This window comes from Taeniopygia guttata, chromosome 6 (genome assembly GCF_048771995.1).
Source record: "Taeniopygia guttata chromosome 6, bTaeGut7.mat, whole genome shotgun sequence".
NCBI lineage: Eukaryota > Metazoa > Chordata > Aves > Passeriformes > Estrildidae > Taeniopygia > Taeniopygia guttata.
In genome coordinates, this window is record NC_133031.1 from 25149340 (window position 1) to 25161968 (window position 12629).

A 12629-nucleotide genomic window follows, 5' to 3' on the forward strand; every position below is an offset into this window, starting at 1 on the left:
TTGTAGTAAGAGGTCCAAACTGGACATAACACTTGAGGTGCAATTTCACCAGAGCCCAGCACAGGGGGACGATCACTGGCCTGGCCCTGCTATTGATGATAGAAGCTTTATAAAGCATTTTACAGATCAGTTTGCCAATCCAGATGGATTTTCTGATCTGCTCTAGCTGTGGAGTGATTTAGCAGAGTTTGCCTTACAGCATGTGACTGGGAGAAGACTACAGACCAACGAGATTAAATGGCAGTATTAGAAGAAGTTAAGCAACAAAGTTTGCTGAGAAACTTTTATTTCAGAATGCATTACATCCTTCCCTCCTGGGGTCCATGTCTGGGCTCTCCCCCTGGACTCATCGTGCAGTCACGCTAAGTCTGTCAAGAGATAAATGCCCACAGACACATTGAAGCTCATCTTCCCTTCCTTCTGCATGATGCTGGAGAGCAGCTGATGCCTTGACAAACACAGGCTGCTCAGGGATGACTTCACACACAAACTTCACCAAAGGCAGCTTTCCCCTCCTCGGTATCACACAGAACATTTGCATTCAGATTTATCGCTTCATTTCATTTTGATCCATCTGTTCCTCCTGGCTCATTTCCTGTTGTCTGGTCAGTACTACAGAACAACTTGAGTAATTTGTAAAAGGAAGGACAGTGAGTCAGGCCCCAGGAGCAAGGCACACGACGAGAGGCACACAGAAAACAGAGCTGAGGCACACAGAAAACAGAGCTGAGGCACAAGGTGAGCCCTGAGGTCCCCAAAGAGCAGGGGCAGAGCACAGCTCGTGACATGCTGCTGCCTGATGAGACTGGGGCTCGATCACTATTTCTGCCCAAGCACTACAGCTGTGTCTGCCACCACATTTTCAGCTGTTTGACAACTGGTGACAAAGATGCAACCCCCCTCCTGGCACTAGATGAAATTTTCCCTGCTGTGATACACAGGCTTATTTTAACTATGTGTGGCCAACTCCTGCTATGATCCGATTGCTTTGAATGATACATGGTAGATGTGCTTTATCCCTGTCCACAGCCATAGCCCTGGGTCTCTGTCATGTGTCAAGGGCACTGACCTTTGCTCTCTGCCCACTGAGTCCCAACAGGACTCATCTGGTGCCCATTTATGCTCGATTTCAGGCTCTTTTCTTTGCCACACTTCTCCACAGCTCCTTGTCTCTGGTTAATGTGCTGTTATCACTTTGGATCAGCAGACCCAGAGCAGGGTGAGGGTAGGTGCTGACTCCAGTGAACCCTCTTAGCCTGCCTATTCTTGCTTTTCAGACCAGATATCATTTTCCAGGCATGTTATGGCTCACAACAAAGTCCTGGCAGCACCCAGCTGTCACGGGACAAGGGCTCAGACACATCATCATCTCCTGCATCCTTTTCCCTCTCCAACTGGAGTCAGCCACAGTGTGGAGAGGCCCAAGCCAGACCCATGGGGACACCAAGCTTGGGTTGTAGCCTAGACGCCAAGGCTCTGCTTTATCTCTGCCTCAGAACAGAGCACAGCAAAAAACAACTCTTGGGACACTGCAGTGACCCATTAAAATTAATGGGGTTAAATCATCCTGGTGTAAGTCACCAACTTCAAAAGATTTACACAAGGGATGAATCTGGAGCCATTATTTTTCTTCTTTGTGCCTTTCAGAAAGATGATCTGTTTTCCAGACTGCTATGCTCAGCCAGTCTTTCTAATTAAATTAACTACCCTCCTGTCGGTCTCTTATTCCATGCTCTTGTCTCCTGTCCAAGTAATTCCAACAACTGCTCACCTGCTCTGTTTCTCCCCGTGCAAATCGGCTCTCATATACTTCCAACTGGCCTAATTAATTTCCCTTTTCAGGGACAAATGGAAAAAGACAGAAAAAGCAACCCCTCCAAAACAAATTTTCATTAGAGAAACCAGGAGAGCTACATACCCTCAAGGTACATTTCTCCTCTACCCTTGGTTGGAATAGCAGGTAAAGGAGCAGACAGAAGTGTAACACCTTTCTGTAATAGGAAGCACTTACTGTAGCTAAGGAGGTGCAGGGGACCAACAAGACAGGCAGAGAAGCCTCACGTGTAAAAGATACAAGCTCCCAGCTACTCTGTCATCTGGAAGCCAGCCTTTATCCTGAGGAGGCTCATTCCCTGCCAGTGCAGAAGGCCTTCAACTCTTTCAGCAAAGAGCTCAGTAACCTTAAAAAGCATAAATCAAAACTGTGTAAAATTGGCAGATGATTTGATAGGAAGAAATTGCCTTTTGGGGACTGCTTTATGTCTGCCAAATTTACCCAGACGCAGAACCACATATGGATTTCTAACCTATGCAGGCTTCAGTGGTGATTACAGTAGTGATTGTGGTATGAACCATGCTAGACATATTATTTTGGGAGAGCTGATGCATTAGAAGTAGACAATGAAAAGCTCAGAGTGTATTTGGTCCGTGACTTAACCCACCTCCATAGTTCCCAGGTATTCAGCTCTGCGGATTTTGGCACAGGAAAAGTGGACTTGAAACTCAGCTCCTGAACTTGTTTCAAACTTTGCTCAAAGTCCGGAGGTGTTTGGATCTGGAATATTGACTAGTAGCTCCCAAAAGAGGCTGCTAACTTCTCAGGGTGAGGCAGCAGAGGATGGAAGGAACTAGTGTTATTTCACTTTGCTCTAAACGCACGGCAGCCATCTGTGCAGCCGCTAAGCCACAGGGCCTTGAAGGAACTACAGTAGAGTCTGACTGTAAAGGCAGGCACTGAGAGTAGTCACTGCTGGGCTGATACAGCCTGCTGGTACTCCTCAAACCCCTGGAAGAAATGCTGCCTGACAGCTGCTTTCTATCCCCGTGCTTTGGCCCCACCGTGTCCCCACGAGTGCCTTTTACAGCCCTGCTTAGACATCTACCAAAGACATACGATGAGTAACGGACTGAAAACAAAAATACAGGGCGATCAGGAGCTCCACAAAGCTGCTTGTAAATCAGCTGAAAGTGGCAAGTTTCTGTGATGAACAGTCCGTCCTCGTGTCGCGCTGCTCCCGCCGAGCAGCGTGCGCAGGGCAGGGCGCGGAGGAGCCGCGCTCCATCTGCCCAGACCCGCCGGGATGCTGCTCGCTCCCACGGGGACCAGACACCATCAATTCCTTCTCGCACGGTGGCAACGTCTGTGCAGACACCGCCCGTGAAGCGAGACCAGCTGTGTCAGGATTTACACTGATAAAGGATAAAGGCAACAGCACCTGTGTGAGAGGTGCTGTGGCTGTGGCTGGCCCAGGGTCGTGGAGAAACTTCCCAGCTGGGATTGAGAGTCACTGCTGTCACCTCCGTGAGACACAGTCCATCACCGTGCACAAAGCATGCAACAAGGCACGTTGGGTTCAGTGGGTGGGGAACAGTCTGAGAACCAAAAGGTTTGTATTTCTGTTACAGGCAACAACACCTTCACTTCCCTTGCCCTGACAACCTTTCTCCAATATCCCTGGACAAGAAGGGCTCCTTAACAGCAAAAGCCATCTGCCTTCCAAAAAGTCTTCAGGTGAAATGTATTTGTCTCAACACCCTTCATGATGACATGGCAAAACTGTTGATACCTGCAAATACAAATGTATTCAGATACATGCAGCTGGCAAGGATCTGGGATGGTGCGTGCATGTATGTATGCTCACGTATTTCATGCTTGCAAAATATGTCTTTCCAAAGGACAAGCTCAGTGACACTACCCAGCAGGACTTTGGGAAGTCCAAATGAGAGAGCCCAGAGTCCATCAGCCACAAGTGACCTCTACTGGGGATTGCCTTGAGAGCTAAAACACAGCCTAACCCATGAATAGGGAAACCAAGCAGCTCCCTTAAAGCAAATCTGCAGCAAAGAGAGGATGTGAATTCAGGACTTCCCCTGTTGCAAAAAGCAGCACCACATTCTGCACCCATTCCTCCCATTCATCCCATGAGTCCTGTCACACACAGCCCTATCCAACAAGGCTCCCACTGGGCAGAGACCCCGGCCATCCAACAGCAACAGCGGGCACAGGGCACCTCAAACCTGCATCACACAGCCTGTTCCTGCTAATTACATTGTGACAGCTAATGGGCTTTAAAAGCCTAATTCCAGACTTATTTTTCCTACGTCACTTTTAATATAATGGGGACAAAATAGCTCACATCATTGTTTTTGAGGTATCAGGCAATTTAATTTCATGTTAATCTCTGAGCAGTCATAGCCCTTTTGACGTCCCATCCATGTTTTAAAAGGATGTGGCAATCCTGACAGTTTAGAAATGTGCATGTAATTATGAATGCTAATACAATTAACAGTGAAAGACTCATACTTGGATCACAAACCCAGCTCTCTTTCAACTCAAACTCTCCTTGGAGGCTTCCAAGTAAATGGGTCAGAAAGCAGTACAAAATTCCAGATAAAGAAAACTAATGTTTAAGTGATAGAAAAGACCAACAAAATTCTTCAAAAAGCCCTGACTAGGCACTGTCAGAGATTAAAGACAGGAGCAGCTCCCTAGCTATTAGATGTCAGGGTCAAATTTCATGTAGGGTAACTCGTGGTGGAGTTACCCTGGGGATGGGAAGTATTTGCATCAACAATGAACTGCAAATGAGTCTTATCCAGTGCTGAGTGCAGCTTCAGGATTAGTGCCTGAGTCCCCTGCACAGCACATGCACACACAGAGCAAGGGATGAAAAATGTATGATCAAAGTTTATGGCAAAGCTCCCGCCAAGGATCAAAGCTGCTGCCCCCAGCAACACTCACTGGCCCCAGCCAGCTTCACTTGCTGCTTTCTTGAGTTTTCTAACAGGGGAAAGGACATCAAAAGCCTTGAAAGGAGAAAAGCACATCTCCAAGGAACACCACCTTAGGCAGACAGGCAGTATTGAGACTAAGGGAGGGGTTTGTCAGCACCTGACAAACACCATGGGCACAAAACCAGTCCATTTCCCAGAAAAGAAGAAAACCTCACTTGTCCAAATCCAGCAACAATTAGCCCAGGGACATTCCATTTGAAGCTGGCACTGCCACAGCCAGGAATGATTGGCATGTGAGAGGACACACCAGTTGGTACAAATTTCATCACTTAAGTCAGTGGACTGAGGCCGGTGCCTCTTCTCAGAAGCTTTGAAGAAATTTCTCTTCCCAGACCCAGGGGACCACAGGCAGCCAGCTCAAATCAGAGCCTTGTCAGCCCATAGCTCTGCAGGCTGGGTCAGCATCTCCACTGCTGGGGGGTGTTCCCAGCTTTTCCCTCCCTTCCTAGGACACTGACTCCCCTGTGCAGAGTAAGGAGGCACTTTGCTCAGGTGCAGCTTCTCCTGTGAGGAGACATCCTGTGGCCAAGGTAAACTGCTGCCCACAAGAGCTCAGCTGGGAACTGCTCTGGGTGCTGCTGGATGGTGGGAGGACAAAGGAAGGGTAGAGACCCCAACAGCAGGTGGACACGGCTCCAAATCCAAGAGTGCTGCTGCTCAGATTTTTCAGTTCATAATTACAAATATATTTTCCTCTTACGACCATTTTACAAACAGTTCATGACTCTGTGGCATACAAATTTCCCAGCTCTGGGTCAGATTGTTGCTTGCAATTGTAAAACATCAGAAGTTGCTTGGTTAAATCAGGTTAGTGAGGTCCCAGGGCCCTTTCCCACTCCCCCAGCTGTAGTCATTATTTCCTTTATTGTTTAAATCTCTACTCTGCACAGCTCCTGCCCTTGCACAGAGTCTTCCATTTCACCCACAAATGAAGAGTAATTTTCCTTCAGTGCAGATTTGGAGAGCTTTGACTGGAAATTTGCCCTTGTTCCATAATTTTTCAAAAGTTTTGTGTTCCAGCCTGCTCCTTGCTTCAGGTTAAATGCAGCAACATAATTAATGGTCTTAGTGCAAGGCAGGAGCAGGGCCTGGCTGACAAATTCCTGTAAGGACTGTATGTGGTCTGCAGGTACCAGTGTGCTGGAGAGGGAAGGAAGGAGGGAAGGGAGGGAGGGAAAGCAGAGGACAAGAAGAAACAGTCTCTGCCATCTAGGAAAGAGCTGTGCCTGGGAAGCTGTGGAGGGAAAGACCTGCCCTGAGCTTTGCTAAGGAGCATCAGTGTGATGAGGCAGCAGTCCAAGGGAGCTGCAGCAGATGTGGGGTGGGGTTTAATCCTTCCTGGGTCAAGCAAGGAGGCCAAAACCTAGATTAATGTACAGTGTGTCAGGCTGCACATGCAATGCCCTGGCAATACTGTTTGGAAACAAACACCCAGATTAGGTGCTGACAACTCCCCTAACACACAGGAAATCTGGCCAGAGGAGCTGTCACTGACTTTCACAGCCAAAAACATGAGCAAGCCAGTGACACCTTCCATACTGAAGCCGTGCCGAACGGCCTGGCACAGCCAAAGCTGGGGATGAGAAAGGTTTTCCTTTCCAAGTTGGCTCTTTAGCTTAGTGGAGCAGGAGCAAGGAGAGCCTGGTGATCTGCACAGCTTCCCAGGCCTGCAGAGATGATTCAGTCTAGTACCAAGTATTAAGGAGACAATTAGATAATCTTCAATCTCTTCCATATGCTTACAAATGTCTGATCCAGGTGTGGTTCTGGAGTTGTTGCTATTGATGTCCAAGACTGCAGGTCTGCTTCCTTCTCATTCCCTCACCAAGTCTTAGATATAATAGTATTAAATACCAAAAAATTACTATCATACGACTGATGGAAAAAGATAGAGCTGTAACACCTAATAAGAAGCCAGGTGGAAAAGCTATTTCATATCTGTTCATAGAAATATGTCACAGCTTTCCCACTGCTGTCTAGAGGAATTTCTGCTCTCCAGGACATGAGAGCCAAGAGAGAGTCAGCTTCACCAGGTGAGCATGGCAAGGGGATGAGGCAGAGCATATCCCTGGAGAGAGCAGAACACATACACCACCAAATCCAAAATCCAAGCAAACCAAATGCTTTTTTTTCCAGCTCAGCTAGTGTTTTTTACTGCACAATAAGTACATGTAAAACATCATCTCCCCACGATGTGGCAGTAGCTGCCTGCAGAGCCTGTAACTCAGAGCCTTCCCGTATCTGACACTTTCCATCAAGTGGAGCTGTTTTTACTGGATGCTACAAGCTATGCAACAAATATGGCTTTGCAAGAGGGTTAGAGAGTTCTGCAAAAAACAGCAAGTGCAAATCTTAACAATTTTATCATCAGACACAGGGATAGTGAACTGTGGCTGTGGTAGAAGGACTGTACACATCTCCACATACACACAAGAGCAAAATATTATTTCCTGCATCAAACAGCTCTTGACATATAAAGGACTTCTGGCTAAGCTTTGTTGTGAAAAACCTACCAGAAATTCCTGCCCTCTGGGGCAATGTTGAACACAGAGCATTTTGTGGACAGGGGATAGATGTGCCTGTTAATGTCCCTGGCTGCCCTCCAGCTGGGGAAGTCCCTCTCCTGGCTTTCTGGGAACAGAAGGACACAGGGCAGGTGAAACCTTGCCTGCCCGGCTGGGAGCTGTTTGTTGTACCAGCTATTGCTGGTGAGAGATGTCAGACTAAAGTGGCCTCTCCCAGGTAAAGCTCTTTGTAAAACAGATGCCAGCAATGGGAGGGAGACACTGAACACCAACCCAGTTTCACAGCAGTCTCACTGTAGTCTGCAAGAATGAAGGACAGGACACATAGGAAGAGCTTGTGCTGACACAAAGGATCAATAAATGTTACAGACCTTGGATTCACAAGCCGTTTTCAGCCAGCAAGGTTCAGAGAACCTATGGACAATTCCTCCCCAGGCTTGGGGAGCAGTGACATTCAGGGAGCAACACCACTCCCTTGCCCAGGTGTCCCAGGTGTTGCCAGTCTCACACTGAGGTTGCTCCCACATGCTTTACCTGTGGCACCCTGCTCTGGTTTTAGAGCTAAGGAGGCTTTTGGGAGTCCATCCCTAGATCAGTGACACAGGACTGTGCAGTGAAAGGACTACTCTGCCTTCAGCAGAAACTTCCAGGCCAGCACAATTCTCTTTCCAGCTCCCATGTAACCTGCTCCTCAGGCAGGGGGGCAAAGGGACACGTGCTGGGCTCTCTCTCCCATTTCCTTCCACCTCACAGTGGAGACATGAATGAGGACCAAGCTGGGTTGAGACAAAATCTGAGAAGGGTTGGCCCTACATGTTGGCCTCTGGTTTGTGGAGGAGAGCAGGGTCCTGCCCAAAAAGCTGCCACGAGCCAAAACCTGGCCAGTGTGCGGCAGCTGGAGCCCAGGCAGGACACAAAGCTGCTCTCTGTGGCACACACAGCCTGGCACTTCACTGATGGGCACGGGTCAGCTTTCCCCTGCAGTGCCTGCAGCAGGAGCTGCTCAAATGCAGCCATTCTGCCAGGCAGCCTGGTGCTAACTTGCCTCTCCCTCTCATGTGGCTTAGCTGGCATTTCTCTCAGTGCTACCAAACCATGAGCCCTTGTCTTTCTGGGACACACGAGTATCTGCAGGCAGGGTAGGCAGGGTTGTGTGCTGGGGTTAGGGAGGTTCCTGTGCTGGGGGTGAGCTGCAGGGTGAGCAGGTTGGGGGACTCAGGAAAGTGGGATGGGTCCTCTCCAGCTGCCCCCAGCAGGGCTGTTCTCCTGTGATAAGAACCATCCCTCAGCTCAGCTCTGCTGCAGGAAGTTTGTTCCTGTCACCCCATTTCCCACCTCCCTCCCCTCTCTCTGCAGGTTGAGGAGGTCACAGCCCTGGAATGTGCAGAGGAAGAAGGGACACAGGAGCAGGCTGTGTCTGCCACCCTCTCCCTAGCTGGCCCCCACTGCCTGTGGCAGGACCCTGTGGCAATGTGCTTACAGAGAGGAAAGCCTAAGAGCAGCTCTGAGGGTTTGGTTGCCTTCTGAGCACAGGCCTGCAGCAGGCTGTTTGTGGACAAACAAGCCATCCCCTTTATAAATCCTTTATTTATTCCATTGTGTTTCCTCACTTTCTGCCAGAGGGTTTGTCCCTGGCACTGTGCTGGGCAGTACAAACAGCTGATTCAACATCCAGCAATAGAGGGGAAGAGGTGGGAGCCCCAGAGCTGCCCGTGCTTGACACAGGACTCTGCTGGCAAAAATAACTTCTCTCCACTGAAGAGAGCTCCTCTGCAAGCACGTCTCCCCACAAAATGCATCCTCTGCATCCCCTCATGCTCACTTCTCTCTATGCTGAAGAGCAACAAATTAATATTTCCATTCTTTCTCCTATGGGTCACTGGGTTGAATGAGAGGAGTGAGAATGTTTCTCAGCTCCCAAGTCAGCATTTCACAATGCCTCTGTTTCTGTGAGTTCTACACAGGCAGGTTCAAACCTTCCTTCAGGTCAAAGCAGCAGAAGCAGGATGCACAGTGGTGCAGATCTGAGTAATAAATTGCCCCACCTCATACCTCCAAAAAAGGGGTGTCAACAGCCTCAAGGTCAAAGAGAGAAGAACGCAACGGAAGAGGTTTCTTCTGTAAATGAGCTTGCACCAAATGTATTCATGTTCCACAGGTCACAGGAAAATCTCTATCCAGAGAAAAATGGTTCTAAAGGTTCTGTGAGGATCAAAAGATGCTGTCTTTCCTTGCCTTGCTTCTTTTAGGTGTCCAAACACTAGGATATCACTCAGTGTTCCCATACTCCTGAGGATCAAGGTCCACAGCACAAACACATCTATACCCAAGTGGGTTGCAGCTGTGTGCTGTCACTCCTTCTCCCAGCACACAGCATCCAGCATCAGGGACCTGGCATAAGCAATTCCCCAAATATGGTTGCAGGAGTTACCTGAGGTTTTGCTCCTATCTCAGCACAGCCAGAAGTAACCCACATTTTAATCCTCAGCCTGAAGCAACAGGGAAGGAAGAGAAAAATATTCATTTCTGCAGCCAGAAGCATTCTCAATCCAGCTACAAGCACATATTTTCTCCAATTAAAACTTCTTTCTTTTTAAATAGGTTTTCCCATGGTGCAACCTTTGAGCTGACACAGAGTGGATATATGAGTTTTAGTCTTGATAAAAATAAAATACATAAAAAGTGATAAGAGTAGGTTTTGCAGTGTCAAATTCAGCTCTCCAGAGGCAAAGGACCAACTCAGATTCCCAGTGCTTCCAGTCTTCCCCACTCTTCCCAGTCTCATCTCCATCTCCCAATGCCTCTGTGAAACCTCCACTATTTCAGCAAACAGCAATTATTGATGGTACATCAGCCCTAATGGCCAACCCTAGCAGGGACCAGCATGTCTGCTGCAGAAACACAAACCTGTTTCTGCCCCAAACTTGCAATTGGAGTAGGACAGGGCAGAGGCGAGGAAGCAGAAAGCCCAAGCTGAAGAAGGACAGCATAGGCAGCAAGCTCAGCTGTGAGCCTCTCTCTTCCTTGTGTTAGTGGGGTTAGAGATGGAAGTGAAGTGATGGCCCTGGAAGGACTGCCTGGAGCAGAAGGCAAACTGGCCCAGTGGAGGGAAGCCCAGAGCTGAACTGCAGGCCATTCTCTGAGGGACCAAAGGTCTTGGCTTGGCTGCTTTACAGCTGTTAGGGCTGGCTACAGTCTGGCTGATTTTAATCTGCAGTTTCTTCCCTCAATCCAATCAGAATGGAATAGAGTAAGGATGTGAAGCAACAGGACCATGGCATGCTCCCCACGTGCTGCTGGGACTATGGCACCAGAGGTGGCCTGGGCTAGGTACCACTTTCACACTGCTGGCCCTCAAACACACGTCCTGCCCCTGCTCCTACCAGCTGGAGTCTGGCTGGCTCTGTCTGGCTGGCTCATGGGTGATCTCCAGGATCACAGAGGAGCTGTAGGCTTGGAGGGACAGGGAACAGATCCTCTCCGCCATCTGTCTGAAGGAGCAATGCAGCCTTGACTCTTAGACAGAGTCTGCAGGTGATTCCTCACTTACAGCAACCCAGCTGACTTCTGCCCTGCCATGCATCCACTGAGTCCTTAAAGTCTTGTCTCGAGTCCCACTGGCAATCTGAGCAGACCCTGCCACAAGCAGCAGCAGCAGCACAGAGGAAATACATGGGAAGTCCAGTCCTTTCTATTAGTGCTTTAGAAAGAGGAGAATTGCTGCAAGAAACCTGTACTGAATCCAAGAAATTGCAACTCTCTGCTTCTTATTTCTACCTCTGCAACCTTAGATCAAGTGGCATTTAGAAACCAACAGAACAGGGCTGAAGGTCCTTGCAACCTGCAAAGCTCAACCAAGAAACTCATCTCCAAAAGCTGGCAATGGCTGCCCCAGCTCTAATGATCCCCTTGGAGCTCTTCTGCCTCTCAGCTAAGCACAGTAATACTGCATTACATTTATTCAGACCATATGTAATACACACAAGAGCCCATAAAAACTTAAACAGCACAATAAACATTTGGAAAAGCACAGTGACCAGATTTACGGGTTTGGATACCTTCCAGCATGACCCATCAGAATCAGATCCTTAAGTTTTTGTGTAAGTCCAAGACATACACACAATACAAACACAAATGTGCTGTTATCCTTGGAAAAAAAGATAAACAGCCCCCAAAGCCCATCCCCAGCACTGGAACATGACGGCCTTTCACTGCGTCTGATTGGACTTTGTTTAAATCAAAGCCAAAAAGAAGGTCTTGGCGAGGAGAAATAAATGTAGCACAACAAAAGTTCACCCCAGAGCACACTGTAAAACTGACAAAGCGGGAAAGACAAAAAGATTTAGACACTTAATTTCCACTGAAGGGGAGATGAGTCCTGCTATAAAAAAGAGCTGCTCTTTGCCAAATTCCAAGATACTTTTGTACAAAGTTTCCTCCACGGGGATGATGTGATACCTCCTGTGCCACCTACCAGTTTGGAGGAAGGGGGTGATGGCTCAGCAGAACAGAAGATGTGTGAAAGGATGACGGATCCCAGGGCGTGCAAAACATTTCTACCCAAGAAACTGCAAAAGCCTGGAGCTTTGAGTACAAATGACTTTGGGATAGTGGGAGAGCAAGGCACCAGCAGGATGTAGAAGTTCCTCTATTTATAAAACTTAAGAACAGATGAAAGAGTTCCAGTTTCCTGGCTTTTTGGGCATTTTATGGCACTGGGGTTTTTTACCTCTTTTACATTTAATAACATCTATGGCTAAACACAGTATTTTGAGTACCTACACCCCTTTCCAGTTCACAGAGATGCTTCACAAGCAGGATTTAGCACAGTCATGAGCATCCAGTGTTCAAGACAGAAACCAGGAGTCCTGGAGCCATGTTTTGTGCCCTTGTCCAGGGCAGAACCCCATCCCCAGACTTAAAGCAAAAGGAAAGAGATAAAAGAACAGCACAAGATACTGCTTTTGAGAAACCTGCCTCATTTGTTATGATAAAGGAGAGCATTACGGATTAGCTGGCAATACATGGAAGGAGTTGCCCACCGCCCACGCATAATTTCCCACAAAATGTTTTTACAAGTTTAAGATGAGCTGCTACATAAAGTTATACAAAAGAAAGACTAAAATTTGATGACAGATTTACTCACATAAGGCTCAGGACGTGATGATGCCCTTGCTGTTAAAGGAGCAGCTCAGAAGCACTGCTCAGCTTTGCTCATTAAACAGCAGAAAAAGGCTGTTTGTGTTTATCTGCTGCTCTGGGAGGTGGGTGTGCACTGAGAACAAAAGCCACATGCAAGGGCGCATTCTC

At 48.1% G+C, this 12629-nt stretch overlaps 1 protein-coding gene across 6 annotated transcripts in view; it reads right to left on the reverse strand.

Moving 5' to 3' along the window:
* The window catches only part of SH3PXD2A (SH3 and PX domains 2A), a 245885-nt gene that overhangs the window by 108014 nt on the left and 125242 nt on the right, over positions 1 to 12629 (reverse strand). The window contains exon 1 of one of the 6 annotated variants that reach the window (XM_041717166.2): positions 12466 to 12589. The exons of the other annotated variants lie outside the window; for them this stretch is intronic. Within the exon in view, the coding sequence (XP_041573100.2) occupies positions 12466 to 12467 (2 nt within the window). The 5' untranslated portion in view covers positions 12468 to 12589. Of the gene's footprint in view, positions 1 to 12465; positions 12590 to 12629 lie in introns of those variants that run through there. 6 annotated transcript variants of the gene reach the window in all.